This window comes from Corvus kubaryi, unplaced genomic scaffold, assembly GCF_017639235.1.
Source record: "Corvus kubaryi isolate FWS band 111438036 unplaced genomic scaffold, C.kubaryi_AGA036_p1.0 37334, whole genome shotgun sequence".
NCBI classification, from domain to species: Eukaryota; Metazoa; Chordata; class Aves; order Passeriformes; family Corvidae; genus Corvus; species Corvus kubaryi.
The window spans coordinates 15,017,879-15,041,620 of NW_024581108.1; the positions used below are offsets into that span (position 1 = coordinate 15,017,879).

General features: G+C 39.0%; 1 protein-coding gene and 1 long non-coding RNA gene across 5 annotated transcripts in view; one reads left to right on the forward strand and one right to left on the reverse strand.

The window, feature by feature from the left end:
- The first annotated feature begins 1,278 nt into the window (after window positions 1-1,278).
- The window catches only part of LOC121665755, a 30,127-nt gene continuing 7,663 nt past the window's right edge, over window positions 1,279-23,742 (forward strand). Inside the window, exon 1 of the long non-coding RNA XR_006016482.1 lies at window positions 1,279-1,982. This is a non-coding gene — a long non-coding RNA (uncharacterized LOC121665755). The remainder of the gene's footprint in view (window positions 1,983-23,742) is intronic.
- The window catches only part of ST6GALNAC3 (ST6 N-acetylgalactosaminide alpha-2,6-sialyltransferase 3), a 215,317-nt gene continuing 205,352 nt past the window's right edge, over window positions 13,778-23,742 (reverse strand). For 2 of the 4 annotated variants that reach the window (XM_042030448.1, XM_042030450.1), the window contains exons 4-5: window positions 17,804-17,911; window positions 13,778-15,596 (exon numbers count right to left, since the gene is read on the reverse strand). In XM_042030448.1, coding sequence (XP_041886382.1) covers window positions 15,410-15,596; window positions 17,804-17,911 — 295 coding nt within the window. In that variant the 3' untranslated portion in view covers window positions 13,778-15,409. Of the gene's footprint in view, window positions 15,597-17,803; window positions 17,912-23,742 lie in introns of those variants that run through there. The other 2 variants (XM_042030449.1, XR_006016480.1) reach the window with 2 other exon arrangements.

Below are 23,742 nucleotides of genomic sequence, written 5' to 3' on the forward strand. Positions count from 1 at the left end.
TCTTGATCTGGAGATGCCCAGTGATGGAGGCCCAGGCTGTTTGGGAATGTGAGTGCAAATCATGGGCTCTTAACTTGCTGGATGTGGTCAAAACAGTGTCTAAGATTTCAACTGAAGGGAAAAGAATACCAAAATTCAGATCCAAGCTTTATCTGTACATTTCCCTCTATTAATATTGTGGGGGGATATTCCCACAGGATGAGGAGCATGTCAAAGATGGGCTATCTTTGCTTATGCATCATTGCCCAGAGGAGAGGGATAGCAACACAGTTTTTACATTTCAAATCTTTGTTTTGCTTAACATCAAAGTTACTTCTAGAGCCCCATTGTGAGAATCAAGATGACATTACTCTGTGTGCTGAACAGGGAGTTGGTGAATAGCCTGATTCTGGCCTGAAGATTTTTCCCTTCTCAGAGAAGACACATGTAGCCAACACTAACTGTAACATTTCATGTAATTCTCTTTGAACAGAAATGTGCTCAGAAAACAGTCCATTAAAGCTGAATGAAAGGTCAAGTCTCCATTTGTGTAATTATATTGTTTTCAAGAGAGATCACAGAGAACTATGGCAACATATTGTGGATTAGTATCTGCCACCATATGGCACTTCAAAATGACAAATAGAAACAATGCATATACTTTGTTAAAGAAGCAAATTGTAACCCATTTTAAAAACTGTTTTACAAAATCAACTCTTGGTATTAAAGACTAGAAACCTGGGGATATTCTCTCCTATTGCTGTTCATATACAAAAATATACGAGACCAAGTCCTGGGAAATTCTTTTTAAACTTCTGATTATTTTCGATTCCTTTCATTTGTACTAGCTATGAAATCTTCACAGTATCTCTATGCCTAAGGAAACATTTGAGTTCATTAAATACATGCTTAAAAGGCAAAGCAAAGACACCCAAGTACAAAGGTTTTGTAGTTAGCCCTGTTAAAATAACATGAAAAAAACCCCATGAAATTTAAATGGGACAGAGTTTTCATATCAGGACTGCTGACAGAAAACAAAACCAAACAACTTGTTCCTCCTCCTCACTGCTTCCCCTTTCTACAAATCATGAGATAGGCTTTAAAATTAAGTATACAAAAAGAAAAAAAGTATATTTTTTTACCTCCTTCTTCTTTTGAACTGCTGAAATATACACAGATCTGTTCGGAGGTTTTGTTGCAAGACGAACTGCGGGATTTTGGGGGGGTTGGGGTTATTTGTTTGCTTTTTTTCTTTTTAAAGAGAGTTCTCAAAAGGACGAAGTCTTCAGGGGAAAAAAATCGAATCAACAGAACCTTGTGCAATCTGACAGGGCGGAGAGCTCCGCGCCCTGCGCCCCGAGCGGTGCCCACCCGCGGGCTCCGCGCTGCGCTGCTGAGGGTGCGGGGCCGAGCGGGGCGGCGGCGCTGGGGCAGGGCCCGTGGCCCGGCACCACCGGCCCGGCCCGGCCCTGCCCGGGAAAGCTCTCCCAGGGCAACGGGGCGGCCCCAGGCCGGCAGCTGCTTACACGGAGCTCTGCGTGCGGGTGACTGGAAGGGTTTTCCAGCCTGTGCCATCCCCGGGGCTGTAGCGCACTCGCCGCAGCCCCCGGGCACCGCCGGGCCCAGGGCCGTGGCCGCCACCGCCACAAGGGTCTGCCCTGTTGCCAGGGACCCTCGGCCCCTCCGGCAGCGCCCCGGCAGCGCGGGGTCCCTCGGCTCCGTGGGCAGCCCCGCTCTCCCTCCAGCGCAGCGCCCTGCCCAAGGCCCACGGACCGGCCCGGGGCAGCCAGCGTCGGGCAGCTGCCTCCCAACTCAGCCCTCGCTGCTTCGGCCTCCCCGCAGGGAGCGGGATGAAGTAACTGAGACGGACAAACTTCCCCCGAACAAACCGAACGGAGCCGTTTTGATCAAAAACCTGTGGGAACAAACCGCGCGAACAACCATGCAGCCTCTCCCCTACCTTATCATTCCAATTACATTCTCCTAATCTACAAAATTGAAAGGTAATGAGCAGTTTTTCCTTAAACCACATTAAATAACACTGTCAAAATGCAAATTTATTCATTAAGTATAAATGAGTGTGTTAAATATTCATGAATTGTTGCTTGCAGTATATAATTAATCCCATGGTCTGTGTGTCCAAAAGCATTTAGGAGATACAGCTGAGAAGACGGTGCTGTAGAATGATAACATTTAAAGCATGTTTTTAAAAGCAAAGGCCACCAGCCCTTTGGATTCTAAACTATTACCAGTGCTTATAATTCATTGTAATACCTCTTCAACATGTACACAAGCTTTCATGATTCAAGGTTTGTATCCTCAACCTTTGCTGTCTAATAATCTATTCAAGAAAAGAAATACTTGAGAGCGGAAGGTGCTGTTAAATTATCCCATTCACTACTGATGCACTCAAATTAATACAGTACTTTCCACATTTTAAAACTCCCAAGGACTGCAAGGCTGCCCTTGAAAAATGATGCAGTTTGACTCCCTGGTCCTCTTTTTCCTGGGGGGAAAATAAAAAAAGTGAATTCTGACACTTGAACCATCACTAAAGCTCGTTGCCATTTCAAGTATCATGAAAGATAAAACAAAGGTGTCACACCAGAAAAAGGCTGGCCTCTTCTTTCTCTGTGCTTTATAGTCATTTGCAGATATGAAGGAAACTCCCTGAATCCTGTACTAAGTTTTAAATAAGTGTTCCCATTGATACCAGTGAGAAGTACAGTACATAAAGCACTGGAATTTTAGGTCTCAATGTCCTTAGTTTAAATATTCACTCTTTTCTCTGCCCCTCTTAAATTCCCACTGCTTCTTTTCATGTAACCGAAACCGCTTTCAGAACCTCTTTGTCAGTCTGCTTCGTACGTTTTTGGGGAAGAATCTTTGAGGTGCTGATGAAAAGAACTGATCTTTTTCAAGACAGCATGAAGAAATAACAAAAAATAAAATCATTATAGTGTTCACAGTAATTCCCTTCACAATCACTTGATGTTCTCAAGGTGCTTACTGCACACAGCTTTCAGCCAGTTGTGCAAGTACAGACTCTGCTGCTTCCCCTTCCTTCCACAACACTTGTAGAAAAACAGTACATGACAGTGACTCTGTGATGAGATCTGTGATGTTTTAGTGTATGACATTTTTACCATGCCATTTTGTGTGTTTATGTGTGTGAATTAATCAACACAATACCAAGTGATTCACAATTCCAAGTAACTCAACCTGTTGTTCACAGCACAGGCCAGAGAAACCAGGAGCTGCAGGGCTGTGCTCCAACAGATTTTTTTCATGTTTTTCCCTGCGAAAATGTAACAAATGGTTTGGCATTTGTATGCAGACAAGTTTTGTTCATTCAAAGCCAGGAGGAATATCTCTGCATGGCATGGGGCTTGTACTGTACCATGTGGATTTTTCCTGTGAAATTAGGTGCTGGAAGATTTTTAGTTTCTACACAGTATCTTCAGGGGAAGCATTTGCTTAGCTCCCTTCCTAGTTCTGCAGAACTATTACACAGGGCAAGGCTGCAATCAGACTTTTTACCAGGTGACGTCACCATACATCAAGTGTCTTTCACCTATCAGGTCACTAAGATGATGAAGCAATGCAACTTGTAGTGTGTCAAAACAATGAACTGAGCATCTTTTCTGAAATGCTGACAAAAAAAAAGGCAATGTGAGACCAAATTGATTTGATTAACCTTATTTTAAGGCCTATGCAGAAGGGCTTGATGAACTATGAGGCACTAGTCAAAGAGGTAAGCCATCAAACCTCAAGGCCAGGCAGCTGCAATCCAAGCACTGTTGACAGGCAGTTTACAAGACATTTGTGATAAGTGCTTTTGTTGTAATTAAAAAAGCTGTGCAGGTCTACCCAGTTGTGTTGTAACCAGTACCTTATCTCCTGCACCAAAATGAGGACAGACCTCACCTGTCAAAGACAATTAATTTAGATAGCTCTCCTCTGGACAGGAGAAGAGTTAATCAGAAATTCTCTGGTAGAATGTTTTCCTTTTGCCAGTGAAGAATGCTAGCTGATTGTAATTTAAATCTCCCATACAAACATGCAGACTTTGATCAATCTTACGACAAAACAAGCCAAATCTTAATGTTTCATTTTTTGACAGTTCGTTTGCTCACTTTACACACAGTCTCAGAACCTAGACTCCCTAGTTCCCAAATTCTGCCAGTCCTGAGGAGAGATGGGAGCTGCTAGCCCAGGGATTGAGCAGCCCACAGAGGTCTGGTTACTCTGTGCAACAATAAACAGAAGGGCCTGAGCAGATGCATTAACACAGTCTACACTTTCATTTGAAAACAGACAGCTTCCCTCCATCTCCAATTCGCCCCCACCCAAATTTCAGAATTCTCCAGAGGCAGAAGTGTTTTTCAAAAAAGGACAGTTAGGGATCATGTGTAGCCCAACCAATTCAGGGGAAAGGCTGGAGATTAAAGACGACTGGAAAGACTGAATGCATCAGTGACTCTGCAGCATAGGGACTGTCTCACAGATCCTAGACAAGGTCAGGGAACCCTGAACACTGCTTAAAAAGAAGAACATCTGTGTGATCCTCCAGGATATTATCCTTGGCTGGTGAATGAAGGAAGACAGGAAAAAAAGATTCTGAACATGGAGCATGTGTCTTTTGATGCAGGTGAAAAGATGACACCATTTAGGTGGTCTCCTGTTCTGTAGAAAGGCAAACAGCCTGCTAGGAAAGAGGCTAAAAATAAGTACTAAAAGAGGAATTGACAAAAAAAGCAGCCAAATCCAACAAAAACCCCCCAGTCTTTCTGGATGAAATTAAGCTGGCAAAACCAAAATTCATGAAGAATGTAAAAGTATTTTCTATAAAAAGATTTTCTATAAAACAATACCAGATAGTCTGGGTAAAAAAAGAAAGGAATTAAAATTACTTATTTATAAATTCAGTGTAGCTGGTAGAACTGCATAACTGAAACATTAAAATCAATGGTTATAACCTATTTTTAGAAAGATCAAGTAGAGAGAAGGAGAAGAAGAGTGGCACTCTACAGTAAAAGAGCCACAGTCTGTTTTCAGGACACTGGCAGCTCAGAAGCAAATGATGTGAATGCAGTGGATCAATACTCTAACAGATAAAACACTAGATGGGATAGTAGCTGCTGTCTGCAAATCACCAAATCATAGAAGACAGCAGGATGACTGGATGCCTTTGCACCTTCTATAATGTGTAGGAGCAAAAAAGCTGCACAATCATCTGAGACTGCAGCCTGCCTGACATATGCCTGAAGTTTCATGATGCTGAATTTCATCTGCTGAATTTTTGAACACTCTGTATGAACATTTCTTAAACCAAAATAGAGAACTCTCCAAGAATGAGAAATTTATGTGAGATAACATCTCCGAAATAATGAAACATAATCAGAGGTAGTTGGTAAGAAAAGTAAATTAATATTAGTGGCTATGATTGATTGCTCTTTATGGGCACAAAGAGAATGAAGCCCACACAGTTACATGGATGGTGCAGTCTTTTTACCAGCCTGAAAGTTATTGAAAAGGAGAATCAGCTAGGAGAGAAAACAGGTCAATATTTGGAAAATACAAACATTTATTGGCTGAAAAATCAGGAAAGAAAGTTGTATGGGTTCAAAAAATATCTAGATCAAAGGGTTAATGAAAGCCTCTACTTAATTGTAAATCAATGAAATGAGAAAAGGTTAATAACATTGAATATGGAGTAGAACTAAGGCTTTATGTATATAATTCCTCCAATAAGTGTAGCCAAGTTGTAAGGAGAAATTTATGGCCAGAGAATTGAGGACAATATTTTTCAAAATCATTACTAACCCTGACAATGGTACCAGTTCTTTATCAGATTGAAGTGGAAGATTTGTTAAGAGTAATAAAGACAAGAAAGAAGTGTTCAATAAGTATTTGTGTTCAGTATCCTTGTATTTAAGGAAAAGACAGAGAATTGATGATACTCTATGAGGATGATAAACTACCAGGCAACAACAACAACAACAACAACAACAACAAAAAAAAAAAAAAAAAAAAAAAAAAGGAAAAAATTAAATGGAAGCGACTGAAGTAAGAAAAGTAAGAAACACTTGTGTAGGGAAACTTCAGGTAACTTGTATCCAAGATTTGTTCAAGAGCTGACTGCAGAATCTCTATTATTATCACTGCTTTTTGCTAAGCCTTGGAACAATTGGGAAGGTTCCAGAAAGCTGGAAGAAAACATATGTTGTGTTAATATTTAAGAAGGATAAACTTAATGACCTAGATAATTACAGTCCTGTCAGTCTGAAATTGATCTGGAGCAAAGTAATGGAATGGCTGACAGGGGACTCAATTACTAACTAATTAAAGAGGAGAAATATGCTAAATGCCAATCTAAGTGCAATATGGAAAATAGATACTGTCAAACACATTTGCTGGCTTTTTTTCCGATTTTGAGTACAAGTGAAAGACAACACTGTTGATACACTTTGATTCTATATGACATTTGATGTGGTATTCATGACATTGAGTCAACAAAACATGATAATACAAAACTGACATGTCTCACATTAAATGAATGGAGAACTGGTTAAGTGACATTTCAAAATGGAAATTTAAATGGAGAATGATCACAGAAAAGGTATTCTGCTGGGATAGCTTCACGGGCATACACTAGTTCACAATTTTATCAATAATTTAGAAGAAAACACAAAGGTTTGCAGAAGACTCAGTCATTACAGAAGAAATCAGTAACAAAAAGAAAATATCACTGAGACTGTTGACAAGAATTACTGGGTGATCTGGTGCAAACTAATAAAATAAGATCCAAATGTAAAGTCACAGGAGCAAAAGCTTCAGGGGTCTAGGCTGGCTATTCCGTGGGGGGTTGAAAGCTCTAAGAGGTCTAATTCAACAATTAAACTGTTTTTTACTTGATTATCTGGTCCTATGACAAATAGTCAAATAAACTCACGTTTCCATCCCATGTCACTACTATCAAGACTGGATGTACTTCAACAGTAATATATCCAACCATCCTGCATGGAAAAAGGACAAAATGAATCAATATTACGTCATGCTACTAATATGCATTCAGAGCTCACACTGTAATAGCTCTGAAGTGAACATTATGGTTTATGCAGAGAGTATGCCTGAAAAAGTAACACACAAATTCTTAACAAGCCCTTTGGCGGGATATCAGACTTGAAGGACCCTCAAAAGCTGAGCATGTGAAAGGCATTTCTTCCCTTTATTTAGTCGTACCCTTATCACAGAAATACTCTTTTCATTTCCCTCACTGTGGTAGCTGGCAAAATAGCCCAGTTCTAAGTGGTATATACCAGAATCCAACCCAAAATTAGTTGGTAGCAGTTGCTGCATTACGTATGCCAGTGCTGGCAACTACACCCAGAATCTCCAGTCATTTCACAAACCCAGCTACTCTACATGTGTTTACTTCAGCACATACAGCCCAAGTTAAAATTTACAGCTCGAAGCGTGTTCTTAGCTGGGAACAGGAAAATAGGAAAGTTAGAGACCAGAGGCTGAATGAGTTCTAGTTCTCTTCCTCCCCTAGCACCATGGGGTCCACTGGGGAAGAAAAATCACATCCTCACACTCTTGTCAACACTGTAGCTGCGAGTAGAGGTTTGCACCTTCTCCTGAGATGCGATCTCTCCCCCAGCCCTTCAAACTTACATGGCTCTCTATGTGCTCAATGTCCATTCCTGGGGCTTCAGTGGCTTCACCCCTGAGAGCACTACACTCTGGGAAGGATGTGCCCTTTATGGACAGGATCCAATGGACCTTTTCCACAAAGTGCATTTGTGCCTGCAATGTGTTTTAACACACAGAAATACAATCATGAGTTATTGTAAGTGTAGGTTTTATGGCTAAGTTTACCCAACATTACTGAATATTTTTAGGGCAGATGCCCTAAAATGTCTTTAAAGTGTGTGCAGCTGATTTATAACACTTTCGAGAAAAAAAATCTTTGTTTCCTTAAGTTCAGTGAACTGTCAGATATTATTATAGTGGCATATACATAAACAAGAATAAAAGTATTTTGCACAAAATCATACATAAATTGTGTCAGACAATTGGAAAATTGTATACATTTATTAATGTTTTAAAATAATCCAGGCACAATTTTGCAAATACATAGAAGCACATTCTCCAAATGGGAGCAAAAACTAAGTAACATATAGCAAGAAAACACATGGCAAAACATATAAAATAAGTATAAATAGTATGAAAGTTTTCTAAGTTCACAGTGGTATCTGCTATCAGTACACTTGTCAGCATTACAAAAAGGCAATCAAAGAATACACGTACAAAGAACTGTGTATCATGAACTGCCTAAAAAAGTTTATGTTAGCAGCATATAGTAGCAACTTTCTAAGAACAGAAGAACGCTTGCACACTGTATATACATGCACATATGCACACATATACAGATACAACCGGAAGGCCACAAGAATGAAATTACCCTGGGAAAATTATAAAGGGAATTTTTATGTGTCTTGCCGTATATAAAAACAATGCATGCATTAGCAAGCATCCAGCACGTCCAGGATAAAATTACATCCACGAGCAGAATCACATTAACTCTTCATCAAACAAAGCACTTGCCATGCTGTACCCATGCTGGATCACTTTGTCCTATACCTTAGGACTTATTGAGCACATTTGGATGGTAAATTTAGGAAGAATCAGGAGCCCTGGGTTCCCATGTCTGACAGGAGGAATCAGATCTCAGATTTGAAAGAAAAATACCCATGGAAAAAATACCCATGCAAAGCCTGAGCTGTAAGACAGTCTAGCAGGAATTCCACTTTCCTGTGGGACAGTTCAGTACAGTGGCCTCACTTAATGAGCTTTAGTTTGCATGATGGAGCATTCCTAAGCATGTGCACCAGATTCCTTTTGGATGGAAAAAAGGATGTGCTCCAATCACTAGTGGCATTCAGCTCATGGGATCAAACTGGAGATCGGTGCGGAGATCAGGTCCTTAGCACCAAGAGTTTCAGGCTACAGATCCTATCCAGCTAAGCTAATTCTTTGCTAACACAGACACAGGCTTTGGAAATACACAGAATAAACATTAATCAACAAGTACTATAAGCTGTATTTACCATGTAGATTAGTCTTAGTTGTTCTTACCTGCCCCTAACTGATAAAAAAAGGACCTTCCCTACAGACACTCATTGTGTTTGCAGACGTGTGAGTGTGTCTGTGTAGGAGGAGGGCACAGGTGATCAGCCAGAAGAGCAGCGGGCACACAGTTTGTTTTTCCTTTGGCCATCTTCAGAAATACTATTTTCAGTAGCAACAATATGAAAAACTCTGCAGGCATCTTAGACAATCTTCTGTATGTTCAATTCCTATTAAAAAGATACTCCCATAAATATAAAAACTTTGGGATCACTGCCCTCCAAACCTCTTAACAATATCTGTATCAAAAAAGTCATTCCTGAGTTACACTCAGGATGTGAGATTTCCTTAGAGCACAACACAGAATTGTGATTGTGAGTGCCAGAGTAGGTTCACAAAAGCAAGCTGAACTATTTCTGATATTTCAGTGAAAAATGTCAAATTTGGTAATTATTTCCTGACTGGTTTCAACAGTTTATTTGCTGCCAGCTGCTAATGGCACTTTCAGAACTCCAGCAAAGTGCTCTGGGCAATGTGATATGAGAGAAAGAAAAAGTACTACTTCTGCTGCTTGAACTAAGTTTACACAAAACTTACATTATTTATTATAGTGGAGAATAAAATGTCTAACATCCTATCATGCATAATACATGGTAAGAACATGCATTAGTTCAAGTTTACAGTCTCTTTACGGCCAGTAAATGAGAACAGCAGGCAGATGCTGATTGCTGCATATTTTGAGGAATTCCCAGAAATAGCAAAAGCAATGTAAAAAAAGACATGAAATCAGCTGCTTAAGACACCCATAAAATAGTGACTCTTTGTGAGTTAATCATACAAACAATAACAAAACCCAGTGATATCTTTCCTATCATATTCAAAGAAACTGAGTTCAGCACCTGAGGTGAGACTGTGGCCCAAGCAAATCATTCTGCTGACTGGAAAGTGTGTCCCTGCTCTGACACTCTGCACCCCCAGGGCAAATTCAGCACTTTCCTGATCCACAGAAGGAGAGGATGGGCAGGCTTTGTGTGGATCACAGGCTGCATTAGTCAGACGGAGAATTCTTCTCCAATGGGGCTGGAAAGGGCCCAAAGCTGCAGCTGGGTGGGGACCTGCAAAAGCTGGGGGAGCAGGCGCAGATGTGCCAAACACAGTATTACAGTTTCCACAGAAGTCCTGTCTTTCAATGGAGAGAGACCTTCTCTTTCTCCTTCAACCCCTTTTAGAGGGTTTGCCTAGGAAACTAACCCAGAACAGACACACAAGACTTCTGTAGATTATGCTGTACAAGGTTTACTTCCCTTTCCCTGTGACTTTAGCTATATACATCATAGCAATACCCACAAAAATATATATGAATCTGGTGGCTGGCTTCACTCCTGTGTGGTTAAGTTCCATTCCTGTGCATCCTCTCAAGAAAGAAGGAACAGAATGGGACACATCTGATAAAAATGTTTTCTCCACAAAGGAACTGAATATAGTCAGGAAAAACAGGACTTTTTTTAGTAAATACATGACAGTTGTTCACAGTACATTACAATGCCCACAGAGAGCTCCTGTGTGGTACTACCACAGAGATTCACTCTTGTGGTTCATCATGAACAAACCCCAGGCTTGCCTGAGCACAACTAAAAACACACTATTTCTGGCATACATGCAGGACAAAAGACAGCAAATGATAAGCATCAATATGCAAAGTGCCTCTGATTTTCTACTTACTACGGGCATCTATATCCATCTATATTCACAAGGGATTACTTATTTAATTCTTACTTACCTGGACATGTCTTCTGGTTGAGCATCTGTGCTCTGCTGCCAGCTATCTTTGTGTGAGGTTCTACTTCAGTCCAGCCCACAAGCAGGTGAATAATGAAAGACCATCAGCACCAGCCTGCCAGGAGTTGGATGGGCTTCTCTTTATTAATTCTGCAAAGCATTATGTGCACATGGTACTTCCCAGCCAAAATACTGCTCACCTTAGCACCCAGGAGTGCAAAGATTTTACTCTGGGGTAGGTGCAGTATTCATGAACTTGCCAAAGCCACTTCCATTAGTTTTGAAGTGAGTCCTCAGAGATTCCTGAATCAGTGAGTGTTCAGATAATTTGTTTCAGGCACTTCTTCACCCCTGGTGTTGTTTATGTGGAAATATTTAACAACACAGAATTTGCCTCTATTTTTTCCTGTAAAGGCCATGTTTTCCCATTGCTGATAATTCCTACTAGAGAGAGTAGGACAATTATTCTACACAGGAACTAAAGGCATTTGAAGAAACTGAATACTTTAGTAAAGTACTTCCAGGAGAGATCAACGGGTACTCCTTGCCTAAAGCACTTTAGGGGCATTTTTTAGAAGTTGGAACACCATCTGCTCCTAAGTAGAGCTCTCCATCAGTTCTTCCCATTTACTGATGTAACTGATAGGAGCAGTCTGCAGATGGAGCCTCCCAGCCCAGATGGAAAGGGAATTTGGCTGGATGTATAGACTAATTTTTCTCTCTCTGAGAAGAGGCCTTGGTATAAGCAGAAGGATGTGATCTGGACATCTAATGGGGATGAAAAGGTTGGGATCATGTCTGTTGTGTCAGTTTGGAGAGAAAAAACAACACTTTTTAATCTTATTCAGTCAATTATCCATGAATAGTAATTAGCCAGTCAAAAAAGATATTCTTTAATGAAAATTTCTGCTCTACTTTGAAAAAAAAGTCAGAAGGTAATGCAACATAAAGTATATTAAAATTTAAATGTTTATTAAAACCAAGCCATTTATGCCTTTTTTCCCCTCTTTTTTTTAACAAGCTTATTAAATCCCCCTAATTTTAAAAGAAACTTTTGGTGACTTCTTAGCTCACTGATGGCAAAAAAAATGCCAAACTATTTTTGAGCATTTCTCTATTAGCCTCAATGTGAAAATGCATTTTAAAAACCTCAGGTAAACTCCCTGCTTGTTTTATACACATGAGTAGTTGATTAAAATAGGACTGCTTGTATGAATAAGCAATTAGGGTATGATTACATTCAGGTAAACTGTAGTAGGTTTTATCTTAAAGAATTAATAAGTGATTCTCAGCTGATGTCTTAACTGCTCCCAGAAGGTGAACCACCAAGGTCCCGTATACACATCCAAGTCCTACACTCTTTCTTTAGTACCACAGCTGATTTTTAACAGATTTCAACCAAGTAATTTCTTTGTAGAATCATCTTTAACACGGTGGTCACAGTTCCTTACTCATAAAATAAAAATCATGTAAATATGCATTTTTAACTTATGCTAAAGACAGGCTCATTTAAATAAGGGAACTGATGTTCATTTTCTCTAGTATGAATGAAGCCTGCTGCAATGTTTCTAAAGTGGATCAGCTCTTAGTGCAAATCCAAGCAGAGAGCAACAATTTCACTTTGCTCTGTGACAACTGAACTCTAATTGTGTTCTCAATTTTGTGTACATATAGATGTTCTTAGAACTGTACTTTTCTTAGCTGTCCTTTGTGATATTGTTTCATGCAGCATGCAAGCACTCTTCAAAGAGCTTCAGGATGAAGCACATCTTTTACAACACGTTTATGGTGAATTGGCAAGTATTAATTATCTTAGAAACTTTCTCAGGCTTTAAAACCACCTTGCACATGAACAAGGGAGAAACACTGGGGGGAGAAATGCTCTGCTTCATGAGGACACTTCCATATAAGTCTGTCCAGCCCAAACAATTTCCATGTGCAGCACTTTCATAGCAGTTTTCTATTAACCCAGAAACCTTCTAAACACCAGTTCAATTGGCTGATGTTCTTCTTTCAGTTCCTCTTCCCTCAAGGGAATAATAGAATTTCCCAGGCTGCCCTGTACAACATGTGTGCAACATTCTCCCTAATTCTGCATTTCCTGCATTCTTCAAATCCTGCATTACAATTTTTTATTAGCTTTCCATATATCCAGACACCCATCTGAACTGAAAAGATGCATATGGTGATAAATCTGGTTTTGCTACTACAGCTCTTCATCCAACCATGACCCTTTTTCACCTTTTGATTTCATCCCATGCTGTATCAGCCTACAACTGATTTTAAACTTCAGGGACAAGAAACAGCCACTTTTAATTACTTGTATATCACAGCCTGTAGTTTTCAGACACTTTGGGCACCTCTTCTTCAAAGAAATATAGAAATAAATTGAAAACGGGAATATTCATCTCAACAGCTTTCAAGAAAGTCAGTCAAGAAAGGGAGTAGGAAAATACTGTTGTTCTCATTTTCCAAACAGGAAGGTGAGACATAAAGTCATGCAAGAAGTCTGGGACAAAGCCTGTATTTGAATACAGATGTTTATCCAAGATCATAAGCATGGCCCCAGCCTTTGTCTGACAACCAGAATGAATACTTAGAGTACTAAAGTAAGCAGTGAAAGCTGAGCTATATTAAAAAATAAAATCAGAGAGCTGCATTTATGGTAGAAAACAGAAAAGGCAACAGAGATGATACCCTGGAATCACCCACCAACAGGACCAAGAAACCAATGATCAGGAGAAGGAATACTGGTGAAGAGATTTCCTCCCCATCCTAAGAGTTGGAGCTGCTGATGAGAGAATATATATGCAATGAACATATAAAATATAGATTTATATATACAAATATACAATAGGAAATAGTCAGTATACAAATACTTACATGTAAAAATAGCTTTTTACTTTCCCCTTTTCTTGATTTACAAAAGCATACAAAGTTTCCTGTTGCTTAATGTTTAAGTAGTGTGAGTAAACCCTGTGTGACATGTTCCACAGGTAATTTCTTCAAGTGTTCACAGTATTGGCTATTACAGTGTTGAATCTGACATTACAGATGTTAAAATATTCATAGGACACATTCTAAACTTAAAGCATTAGTTTAAATACAGTTAAATAAAACTCACATGTGTAGTTGAATTATGGTCATATTACAAATGAGTCTGCTGCAGTTGAAAACTTTCCATGACAGTAAGCTTGGAAATATATATTTAAACTAGAGATGAGTGTATTTTAAGATTCTTGAACTGCATTTTAATGTGCAGATAATACTGTGAGATGGGGATTTCTTTCAACTTCATCTGACGCAATGCAAGCTGATAGAACTCAGTATTACAAATTATCCTCAGCAGGAAAGCGGATGCACAGAACAATCTGCCATCAGATCCAGACACATTGTCACTTTCTTCAAATACCCAACAGACAAGAATAAATGACAGGTACCATTGGTTTTGTGTTAAGAATAAATGATATGTAGCATTCTTCATCAGGAAATTGCTTAAATTAAATTAAGTTAGTCCTCACAACTCCCTTGTGAGGTAGACAGACACTATCCTTGTTTTTAAAGATGGAGAAACTGGAGATCTAAAATAAATTATGATGGCTGCATGGGAAATACTGTCAAAATGCTGTTATTTGGATGTTGGAGCAAGTCAAAGGCACAAGTGGAGTAAATGGAGATATTCACGAATGAGACAACTTTACACTCACCAGCTTGGGTACTGACAGCAGGCTTGGTACAACAGCCGAAGGTTCATAATGGGCTGCAGAACACAATCTTTGCCAAGTGTCATTCTGCTGGAGCTGAACTGTGGGACAACAGCTTCAAGAAGTACAAACTACATCGTCCCAGATGGTGCAGCCTGACCAGGGCAGAAGGAAGCTGCATTTCAGAAGTTAGGAATTAATCAGGAGTCTTGAGTAGGTAATATCTTCTCATTCAAGAGTTGGGTGCAGTTCAAGAACCATGCTTAGCTCATCTCTAATTTTACCACATATGCAAGTGCTCACAATATAGTGTATCAATATATTCAGGTGTTTTTTAAAATTTACTCACTCATGAACCTTTGAGGTCTGTATTTTCCCTTACACTTCTCTTGTTGATCTACTGATACCACAAATGGAACTAGTGCTTCAGTACAGCAAATGAGCTGCAAATAATAATTTAAAATATCTGAGATGATGGACAATTTTCAAAGGACCACCAAGTTCTCTGTGTGTGTTCTCTGTGTGCACCTGTATATACAGAAAATCTCGTCTGTCTTTAACTGCTCCTGTCTTGAAGAAAAATCCAGTTAAAGTGCATAGTGTGGATTAAAACCCTAAGAAATAACAAACAATGTGTCTGCCTTCCACAGATGACTAATTTTGCTTAACAGCTGAACCACCACCCTCTTTGTCCTCTGGTTTTTAGTTTAGTGTTACCTAGGCTGAGAAAGGCCAGCCAGATGTAAGCAAAACTATTGTAAACTGAGACATTTTTGTAATATGCTGTTAAGGGAGAGTTAAGTAAACCAGTATCAAGACACTGTCCAGTTGGGATGTGTAAATATTATTGTGTGCTTCTTGGCCCATTTAGCAAATACTTTCTTTTCCGTGATAAACCTATGGCCTCCATATGGAGCATTTTCATGGAGAAAGTATTCCTCACACTCATCTCTTCCTGGCTCATAATAGTGGTAGGGAACTTTACGGAAGTCTTCTGACCTAGGGAAAAAAAAAGATACACTTAAGTATTATTCTCAAGAAAAACATAAATATATAATGTACCTGAATACAGGATGCAAGCATCCTGGCTTGGATCAGCAACAGTGTGGCCAGCAGGAGCAGGGCAGTTATTGGGCCCCGTACTTGGCACTGGTGAGGCCACACCTCGAATCCTGTGCTCAGTTTTGTGCCTCTCACTACAACACAGACATTGAGGTGCTGGAGTGAGTCTAGAGAAGGGCAATGGAGCCAGTGAAGGGTCTGGAGCACAAGTCCCATGAGGAACAGCTGAGGGAGCTGGGGGTGCTCAGCCTGGAGAGAAGGAGGCTCAGGTGGGACCTTATCACTCTTTACAACTGCTTGAAAGGGAGTTGTAAGAAGGAGGAGGTTGGTCTCTTCCCCCAGGCAACAAGTGACAGGACATGAGGAAATTGCCTCAGGCTGCACCATGGGAGGTTCAGACTGGATAGCTGGAAAAATTTCTTAACCAAAAGGGCTGTCAAGCACTGGAACAGGCTGCCCAGGGAAGGGGTTGACTCACCACCCCTGGATGTATTTAAAAGATGTGCAAATGTGGCATTTGGGACGTGGTTTAGTGCAGACTTGGCAGTGCTGGGTTAATGACTGAAGTCCATGCTCTTAAAGGTCTTTTCCAACCTAAACAATTCTATGAATGATCTGAAATGCTTTCCATGTGTCACCACTTGAACTCCTTTGCTAAACTGTATAAGGGCTTTCACTACATCATGGTTTCTAGGAATTTTCCTAAGGAAGAAGCTCAGTGTATCTCTCAGCATACACTGTCTTCATCAGTCAGTAAGAAGCTGATAGGCTGGCTCTTACGGGCACTGCACGTTTTGTTTAACCTGTGATAATTCAGCCCACAAGCCTCCCTCCCTAAGTAGTCTTCTCATTGGATGGTCCCAGCTGTTGAAACTGGTTCTTGAACTGGCCAAACAAGGCAGTTGTAAGAGTAATATCCAGTATTAGTAGGTAATCCAGTCAGAATTACAGTTTTAAGGAAACCCACCTTTCTCTGCTGCCAGCAGTGCTATCATGCTGTTGACTGGTTTTACATCAGGGCTAGGCAATGCCAGCTTGGCTGAGCTCTCTGAGGACAACCTTAGTCCTGTCACCCCTCATCTCAGGGTGCCTACTGTGTGTTTTCATAAACAAAGAACAACATATGTTAATTCTGTTCATTCCATCTGGATGACTCAATCACTGAGATCTGCAAGTTCTAAAAAGTCAGCCTCTAATGTTAGGATATCCTAATTAAACAGCTGTGACTCAAATTCTGTTTGTGAGGTTTTTTTAGGCTCTGCCAAGAATGAGTCTCACACTGAAGTGACACAGAACATGGAGTGAGAATCTGCACAAAGATTTGACTTTAGGAGCTCATGACCCACTGGACTGGTTACATGCAGAACTTGAACCAGCTTAGATACAGTAGCTGTGTATGTGCTAGTATCATGCATTGTTCACGACACTTCCTGCTTTTCTGAAAGAATGAGGAGTGGTTTCATTTTAAATTTTTCTACCACACACAGTAGATTAAAGTATTTAACTTTGACTTTTAAAAATTGTGTTTAGAGTTATGCTTCTGACAACAGGATTAATCCACTGTCACTGTAAGGTCACCAACAGTAGTTGGTTGGAATTTATGTTGGTTTATGGTGATAGAGCTCACAGGACTTGTTTTATTATCTAATTAGAAACCTCTACTACTCAAAACAAGCCATATATAACCTAGAAAGTTCAAGTAGGTTGCTCAATGGTGGTGAAATGTAATTCCAGGTAACTATCCTGGGCTAATCAGTTTATTTCACTTCCAGGTGTATTTGGTATTCAGAAAATAATATATTAGTTTTTTCCTCTATAGATTTGTTTTAGCAGTGGAAGCAAGTACATTTCATCAAAAGAGTATGAGCATACTTTGTTTCCAGCTAATTCAGAAATGGCAAAAGATCTTTCATTAAAAATAGTTCCTTATGACATCTGATGTTAGATTTTGTAAATGTTTTTATTTTATCAAAGCAAATGCCATATCAGGAGTGAATATGCTGACAATAGTGTTGCATCAATGCAAAACACTGGGAAATGACAGCCTGATCCATTTTTTGGATTTATGATATTAAAATCAATTGTGAAATTTTGACAAGACATCAGAACTGTAGATGCATGAAAATAATTTTCTATGATCTTACTTGCAGTAGGTGTCATTTATCATCCCATAGACGTGAATTCCATAGCAGGCATCCATAGCCAAAATTAAGGTAAACCAACCCGTGCTGAGATATGAACCTGACTGGACTCTGTAAAAATACAACATACACAAAACAAATTGCAATGAGAAATTATCAATGTTTTATCAAAGAAATACAATCTATTTCCTGGGACAAAAGGCATTAAGCAGCTTGACAATCTGTCAAAACCATACAATTACTTTGAATTATTTATAGATATGCTCTCATTCTTCCTAGCTTGGGGCCTCCAGCTATTGTCCACAGAAAAAAATACCATGTTAAATACTTGAAGTCAAACAATGCATCTCCTGTAAGACAGAAAATAATTTATTTTCACATCTGAAAGATAGCAATTAGTGGAGTTTGTAAAATGAGATAAAGTTTACCAAAATACAAAATAGTGTCAAAATTTGTGGTGTGTGCATGTCAGTAGGCACCATCTTGTTCTGCAAGCATCATGTTCTGCAGTAGGCTATCCTCAACCTGAAAATTCACACAGTAATGAAACTTCCAAGGATATTTTGGTACAAAACCATCTAATATAAGGTTCTGAAAACCAAAATTCTGTGCACATCCCTTTACATAATTTTTTGTTATCATTCTTTGAGATGATACAGCAGAGACTAAAGCACAAGGGGATAGTGCCCAGATTGACAGTCTTTGCTCAAATGACTAGATATGTTCAATCAGCCCAAAAGTATTACCTGCACCAGTGAGAAAAATTACATGTGTAAGGGTCTGGCTCACAGACTGGCTATCTGAGCAAACACATGAATTGTTAACCACAAACCAAATCCTGTTTGCTCTGCTCACACAAATGTTATCAATGGGGGACTGGGAGTCAACAGAGCTACCCAGATAACCTGGGCATGCAAGACTCACTGCTTTCAAACCTCACAAGTAGTGAGAACACACTCAGCCCTTGCTGCTTACAAACTGGTTGAAGTCCAGCTTTGTGCATGTATTGCTTTCAGTTTGACTGAAATCAGTGAAAAGAATTATATTTAAATTATTTAAAAATGCCCAGTTTCCAAAGATATATATCAGAAAACTCGTAAAACCATCTTAAGAGAGCACTTTAATCGAGCTGGATGTGAGTCAGAGGAGGTGATATATGAGCTTTCCGACACACCTGTAAGCTCTTAGCTTTTTGGTATGGCAGGGAGCAGTCTGTTCTCCATCCTAAGTTAAAGCAGCCTAAGGTTTGCACACAATTCAGTTTTGCTGTAAAAGAACTCCCAAGTAAACCTTTGTGCAAATCAGTTATTGCCACCAACAAAATCTTTTGAAAACATTTTCATCCTGGGGTAGGAATAAAACTTCCATGTGGAAAAAAAAATCCTACAGCAACTTACCCAGCCTATAAGCCACAACTTCCCTGTGAGACAGAAGAACCAATCTCAGGTGCTTCTTCCTGGTTCACAGCAAGAATGTACTAAGGTTTCCTGCCTCCCTCCTCCTGAATAAATATACCAATCAGTGGCTTTTGGCACAGATTCTGTGTTACTTCCTTGCTCAAGTTGAATTAAATACTATTTAAGACAATGGGTGAAAAATTAGTTGTACAACCTTTATCATGATAATTACCTGGCACATACAGGTCTGAGATTCAAATTCCTTCTCTGATTAATACCTTTTATTATGGATAGAAGAAAAGCTCCAAGAGCTTTACATTCCTAAAGAAACTCCAGTGCACTCCAGTTTAAATAAACCTTTGATTTTTTTAGTGAAAAACAAATACCTCAACTCCCAGAGTTGAGTCCAAGAACACTGAAAGTAGTTAAATATTCTCTTCCTTGTGCATGTATGTCATCCTTCATGGGTGAGCTGGTGTGAACTTCTATCCCTACCTTTCCTGAAATGTCCTTTTCCTTGGGGAAACAGCTAAGTATCTGTTTAGCTGCTTTTGTAGAGGACCATACTGGAAACAATAAATAAAGGGTTAACTTAAATTGAAGAAGGACAAGTGGGAACCAAAGGCAGGGTATTAAACACCCACATTTCATTGGGTGGATACCAACTGTAATTGTGCTTCTTTTTTTGACACCTTTATAGCCATGAAACTGTACATCTGTTTATCTGCTCCATCAGGATCTTCATCTCTTCAACCAGAATGTTCTGCAACTGTCTAGCAGGGAGAATTCCCAATCCAATTCGTGTTATTTCAGAGTAACATTCTGCCATGATAAAAGGCTGCATTGCTTCTAACTTGCTTTCAGCACTTGCACCAGGAAAACACTGGCCTTGAGCTTTTAAAGCGTTTTAGGATCATAATAACCATTTATAAGAACACGATGAAGATCAGGACCCTTCCAATAATGGAGGTTTATTGGACAGCACTATATTGACAGTAGCATCTGAAATTTTCTATACTCAGGAGGAAAAAGGAATTTAAAAAAAGAATTAATCAATATTTCATGTCTTGTTTTAACACCATTGGACCTTAGTCCTCTCATCTATATACTGCACTGGCAGGATAAATAAAAACAGCAGAGTGAGTTCCAAGGTACCTTCCCTGGGAGATGAAGTACATGACAGAATACAGATTATATACTTTAAACCAAAGCACTTACATCAATCCCATTTTTTCCTCTGAAGATACACAAGGATACAAGGGAATATACTTAAGCAGTGGGGATTCTGGATGATTTGGTGACACCTTAGAATTCAATCTGATACCATAAACATACTTTCAAAATTCTAATGAAAGCAATATTAGAAATGTGAAAACAATTTTAGCTGTCCCTAAAAAGCCATAAATCTCTGAATACCTTTTAAAATATCATCCCATAAAACTGTAGTGCAAAGCAATGTCTCAGTCCTTGCTATTATGCTAACACTGTGCACTCAATTTCCCTCTCTACAGGAGAGTTTTACATGTTTCTTGGTCAGGGGCTTTTGAGACTCATTAGAAAAAGAGTTCCTCTTGTTACTGTAATTGCACTCAAATTTCAAATTTTACACATTGAAAGAAAAAAATCCTCCATTTCTAGGAGGATAAGGCTATAGCATAAGGCTATGTTACTGCACAAATGGGGGGGAATGAGGATATTAATCTCAAAATAGGGTAAACAGGAGATTGTTAAACATCATCTGTAGAACTACAGCAGGCAGATCTATTGTGATATATGTGTGTGCAACAATCCCAAAATTGTTTCCTATGGATCAAAGTGACTTCTTTTTTAATAGTCTAAAATTAATGGGGTACCAGATCTAGACAGGAAATTGTCTCAACAGCTCAGGAGAAAATAGTGCACTATTTTTCAAAAAACACTTTTTAAGAGATGGCTTTGCTTTCAAGACATGATTTACAGCTGAATGTAGCAATAAAAAGGCAATGCTCACAAAAAGTTACTTGGTTTATCTTAAAAATGAAAGCCTATTTTGCATACTTCCTACTTTATTAGGGGTTCTTAAAGAAATGTTAGTTATTGGTTGTAATTAACTTAGCTAAATACCATCTGCCATTTCAGAAAAGTACATAGGCATATGCTTAACATTAAAGACCAGTGAATGAACATGAAAAGACCAGTGGAATCATCTTAGTTAAAATGCTTGAAATGAAGTATATGCTTGCTTATCTTGCTCTTAGTGAAGGTTTAAGTGCTTAAAATGTCATTATTTAATCTCAGAATATAAAAGTAAGCTCCAAGATTAATAGTTACTTGAAAGTTTCAAGTCTCAAAACATAGAATTGCATTTTAGTAATGCCTTCCATAAGCTCCAGCAGGAAGAACTGACTACAGTTTCTCACAACATGTTACAAAAGGCACTTGCATTCCAAATTTTAGAAGAAAATGGTAAAAGGCACTTTTAGGATTGCTAGAATTGTAATATGTGATACATAAAGCTTTAATTAAAAATTAACTTAAAAGAAATTAGGGCTCTTTAGCTTTAACTTCCCACTTTTTTACAAAAAGAGTAAGAAATTGATATAAAGAAGATGGAACAGAGAATGCACCCAAAAAATGTTGGCAACTGAAATTCATCTTCTTTGACATCTATAACCATGCTTTGATGTAGGCTAAATGAAGGAAAAGCTAATTCTTTCTGTCATTGGGGGCAAATGGAGGAACATAAAATATTTCCTTAGTGATCCAGGGCAGGTGAGTTCAAACCGGGTAAAAGTTTTGTTGTCACTTGAGTTCTGATTTCACCAGAGAATTCCAGGAAGTTCTTTTCTTCATTCAATTGTTCCAGGATTTTTTATGTGCACAATCAATTTTAGCTCTATGGTTCAATGGACTGTAATTTCCAGTGGGGACTCCAGTGGTAAAAAATAAAAATGAAAAAAAACGCTTGTGAAGGAAAGATGTGTAGACAAGCAATTGCATGTCAATCTGACTGCAGAAAAGAACTTAGAAGCCTATTTTTAAATTCTTTTGGAAGAAACTAGAGATCACAGAAGGTCAATTAAGAGTGTTAATTAAGATAAAAAGCGGGGAAATTTAGTACTTCAAAAAGCTATTAATTAACAGAGAGCTTGCCAAAAGCATTAGATAGACACTTTTCCTTTTTGACTTAATTTCAAAATATTGCAGTAAAGTAAAATTCAACAATGACAGATTGAAATGACAAAATTCTTCAGGCCAATTAATTGACAAAAAAAGTATCTTTTCATAAAGGTTGTTTATAGAATTAATCCTCAGATGACTCTCCTACCAAACAACTGAATCAGCAGCAGCTTTATTTGCAGCAGCTTGTCAGGCCTCTTGATTAATAGAGAAGTATAAATAAGAGTATTGGTCTAAACAAAGAGACCTATAATCCAAAGAGCAGAGGCTTTATAATGTGAGATGCCCTTCCAACAAAAAGGTTTTTTTAAAATTATTCAAAATAAACAGAAGTATTTTCAAAACTATGCCAGGATTAACTTAGACTGTGTTCAGGCAGAATTGTCTCTGGTACTTACTTGTATCTGTGGTGCATCAAGAGACCATTAATCCTCTGGGAGGGGGTCAGGGTACTCTGGTTTTGCCAGGCACTCTGTCACATGCCCTGTGTCAGCCTCATCTGTGACAGGTCCTCAGGAATGAGGGTAGAATGTACACATCCCCTCTGCACTCCCTTGTTCAAGACAACCAGCTCTTTTTCTCCCTGGGTTTCTCTGGGTTTTTGCATTGCTGAATCATAGTATATTTCCTTACAACTAAAAATACGGAAATTTATCTGCCAGTGCATACTGGTGATCCACTATGCAATTCTGTACTAACCAAATTAATGCTACCATTGAACTTATGTTGACTGAGGCTTCCCTTTTTTTTTTTTTTTTTCCCCTGAGGAAGCATGTCTGAGTACAGCTGCTGAAAAACTCTTCTGCTTTGCCAAATTAAACACCCACATTCCCCAAGTCACGGTTTTGGTCTATGCCTTCCTCTTCACATCAGATGTAGATTTGTAAATGACAGATTGGAATGAGTTGACAGAAAAATGCACCCACCACTGAGAGAACAGCAAGGCTCTCACCTCTCCCCTGAGGAGCACATACACTTCTCTTGCCAGAGAGCTGGTTTTTTGAGAGGAGAAAAGGAAGTATATTTGGTACGGGAGAAGGGCAAGACTCTAAATCTTGAAGAATATCAGCCCTAGCCTGGATTTATTTCTGTTTTCTCTAAGACATGGTGCTTTGTTGCTAATTATTTCACTACATACTTTCTGCAGAAAAAATAGCACAAGAAGAGCAAAGAAGACGCAAACACAGAGAATTGATTTTGCCTGGTAAAAATGGTTGCTATTTCTGCATTATAAAGATACCTGTTAGGCAGCCATTTATCATAATTATTCATTCTTTTGTACGTGTCTGTGTGTGTGTGTACACACATGTGCTTGCTCTGTACTCCATAATGGTGCAGGACATCTAATAATAAACAGCCATGCCCCTCTAGCAGTGAGCAGGCTGC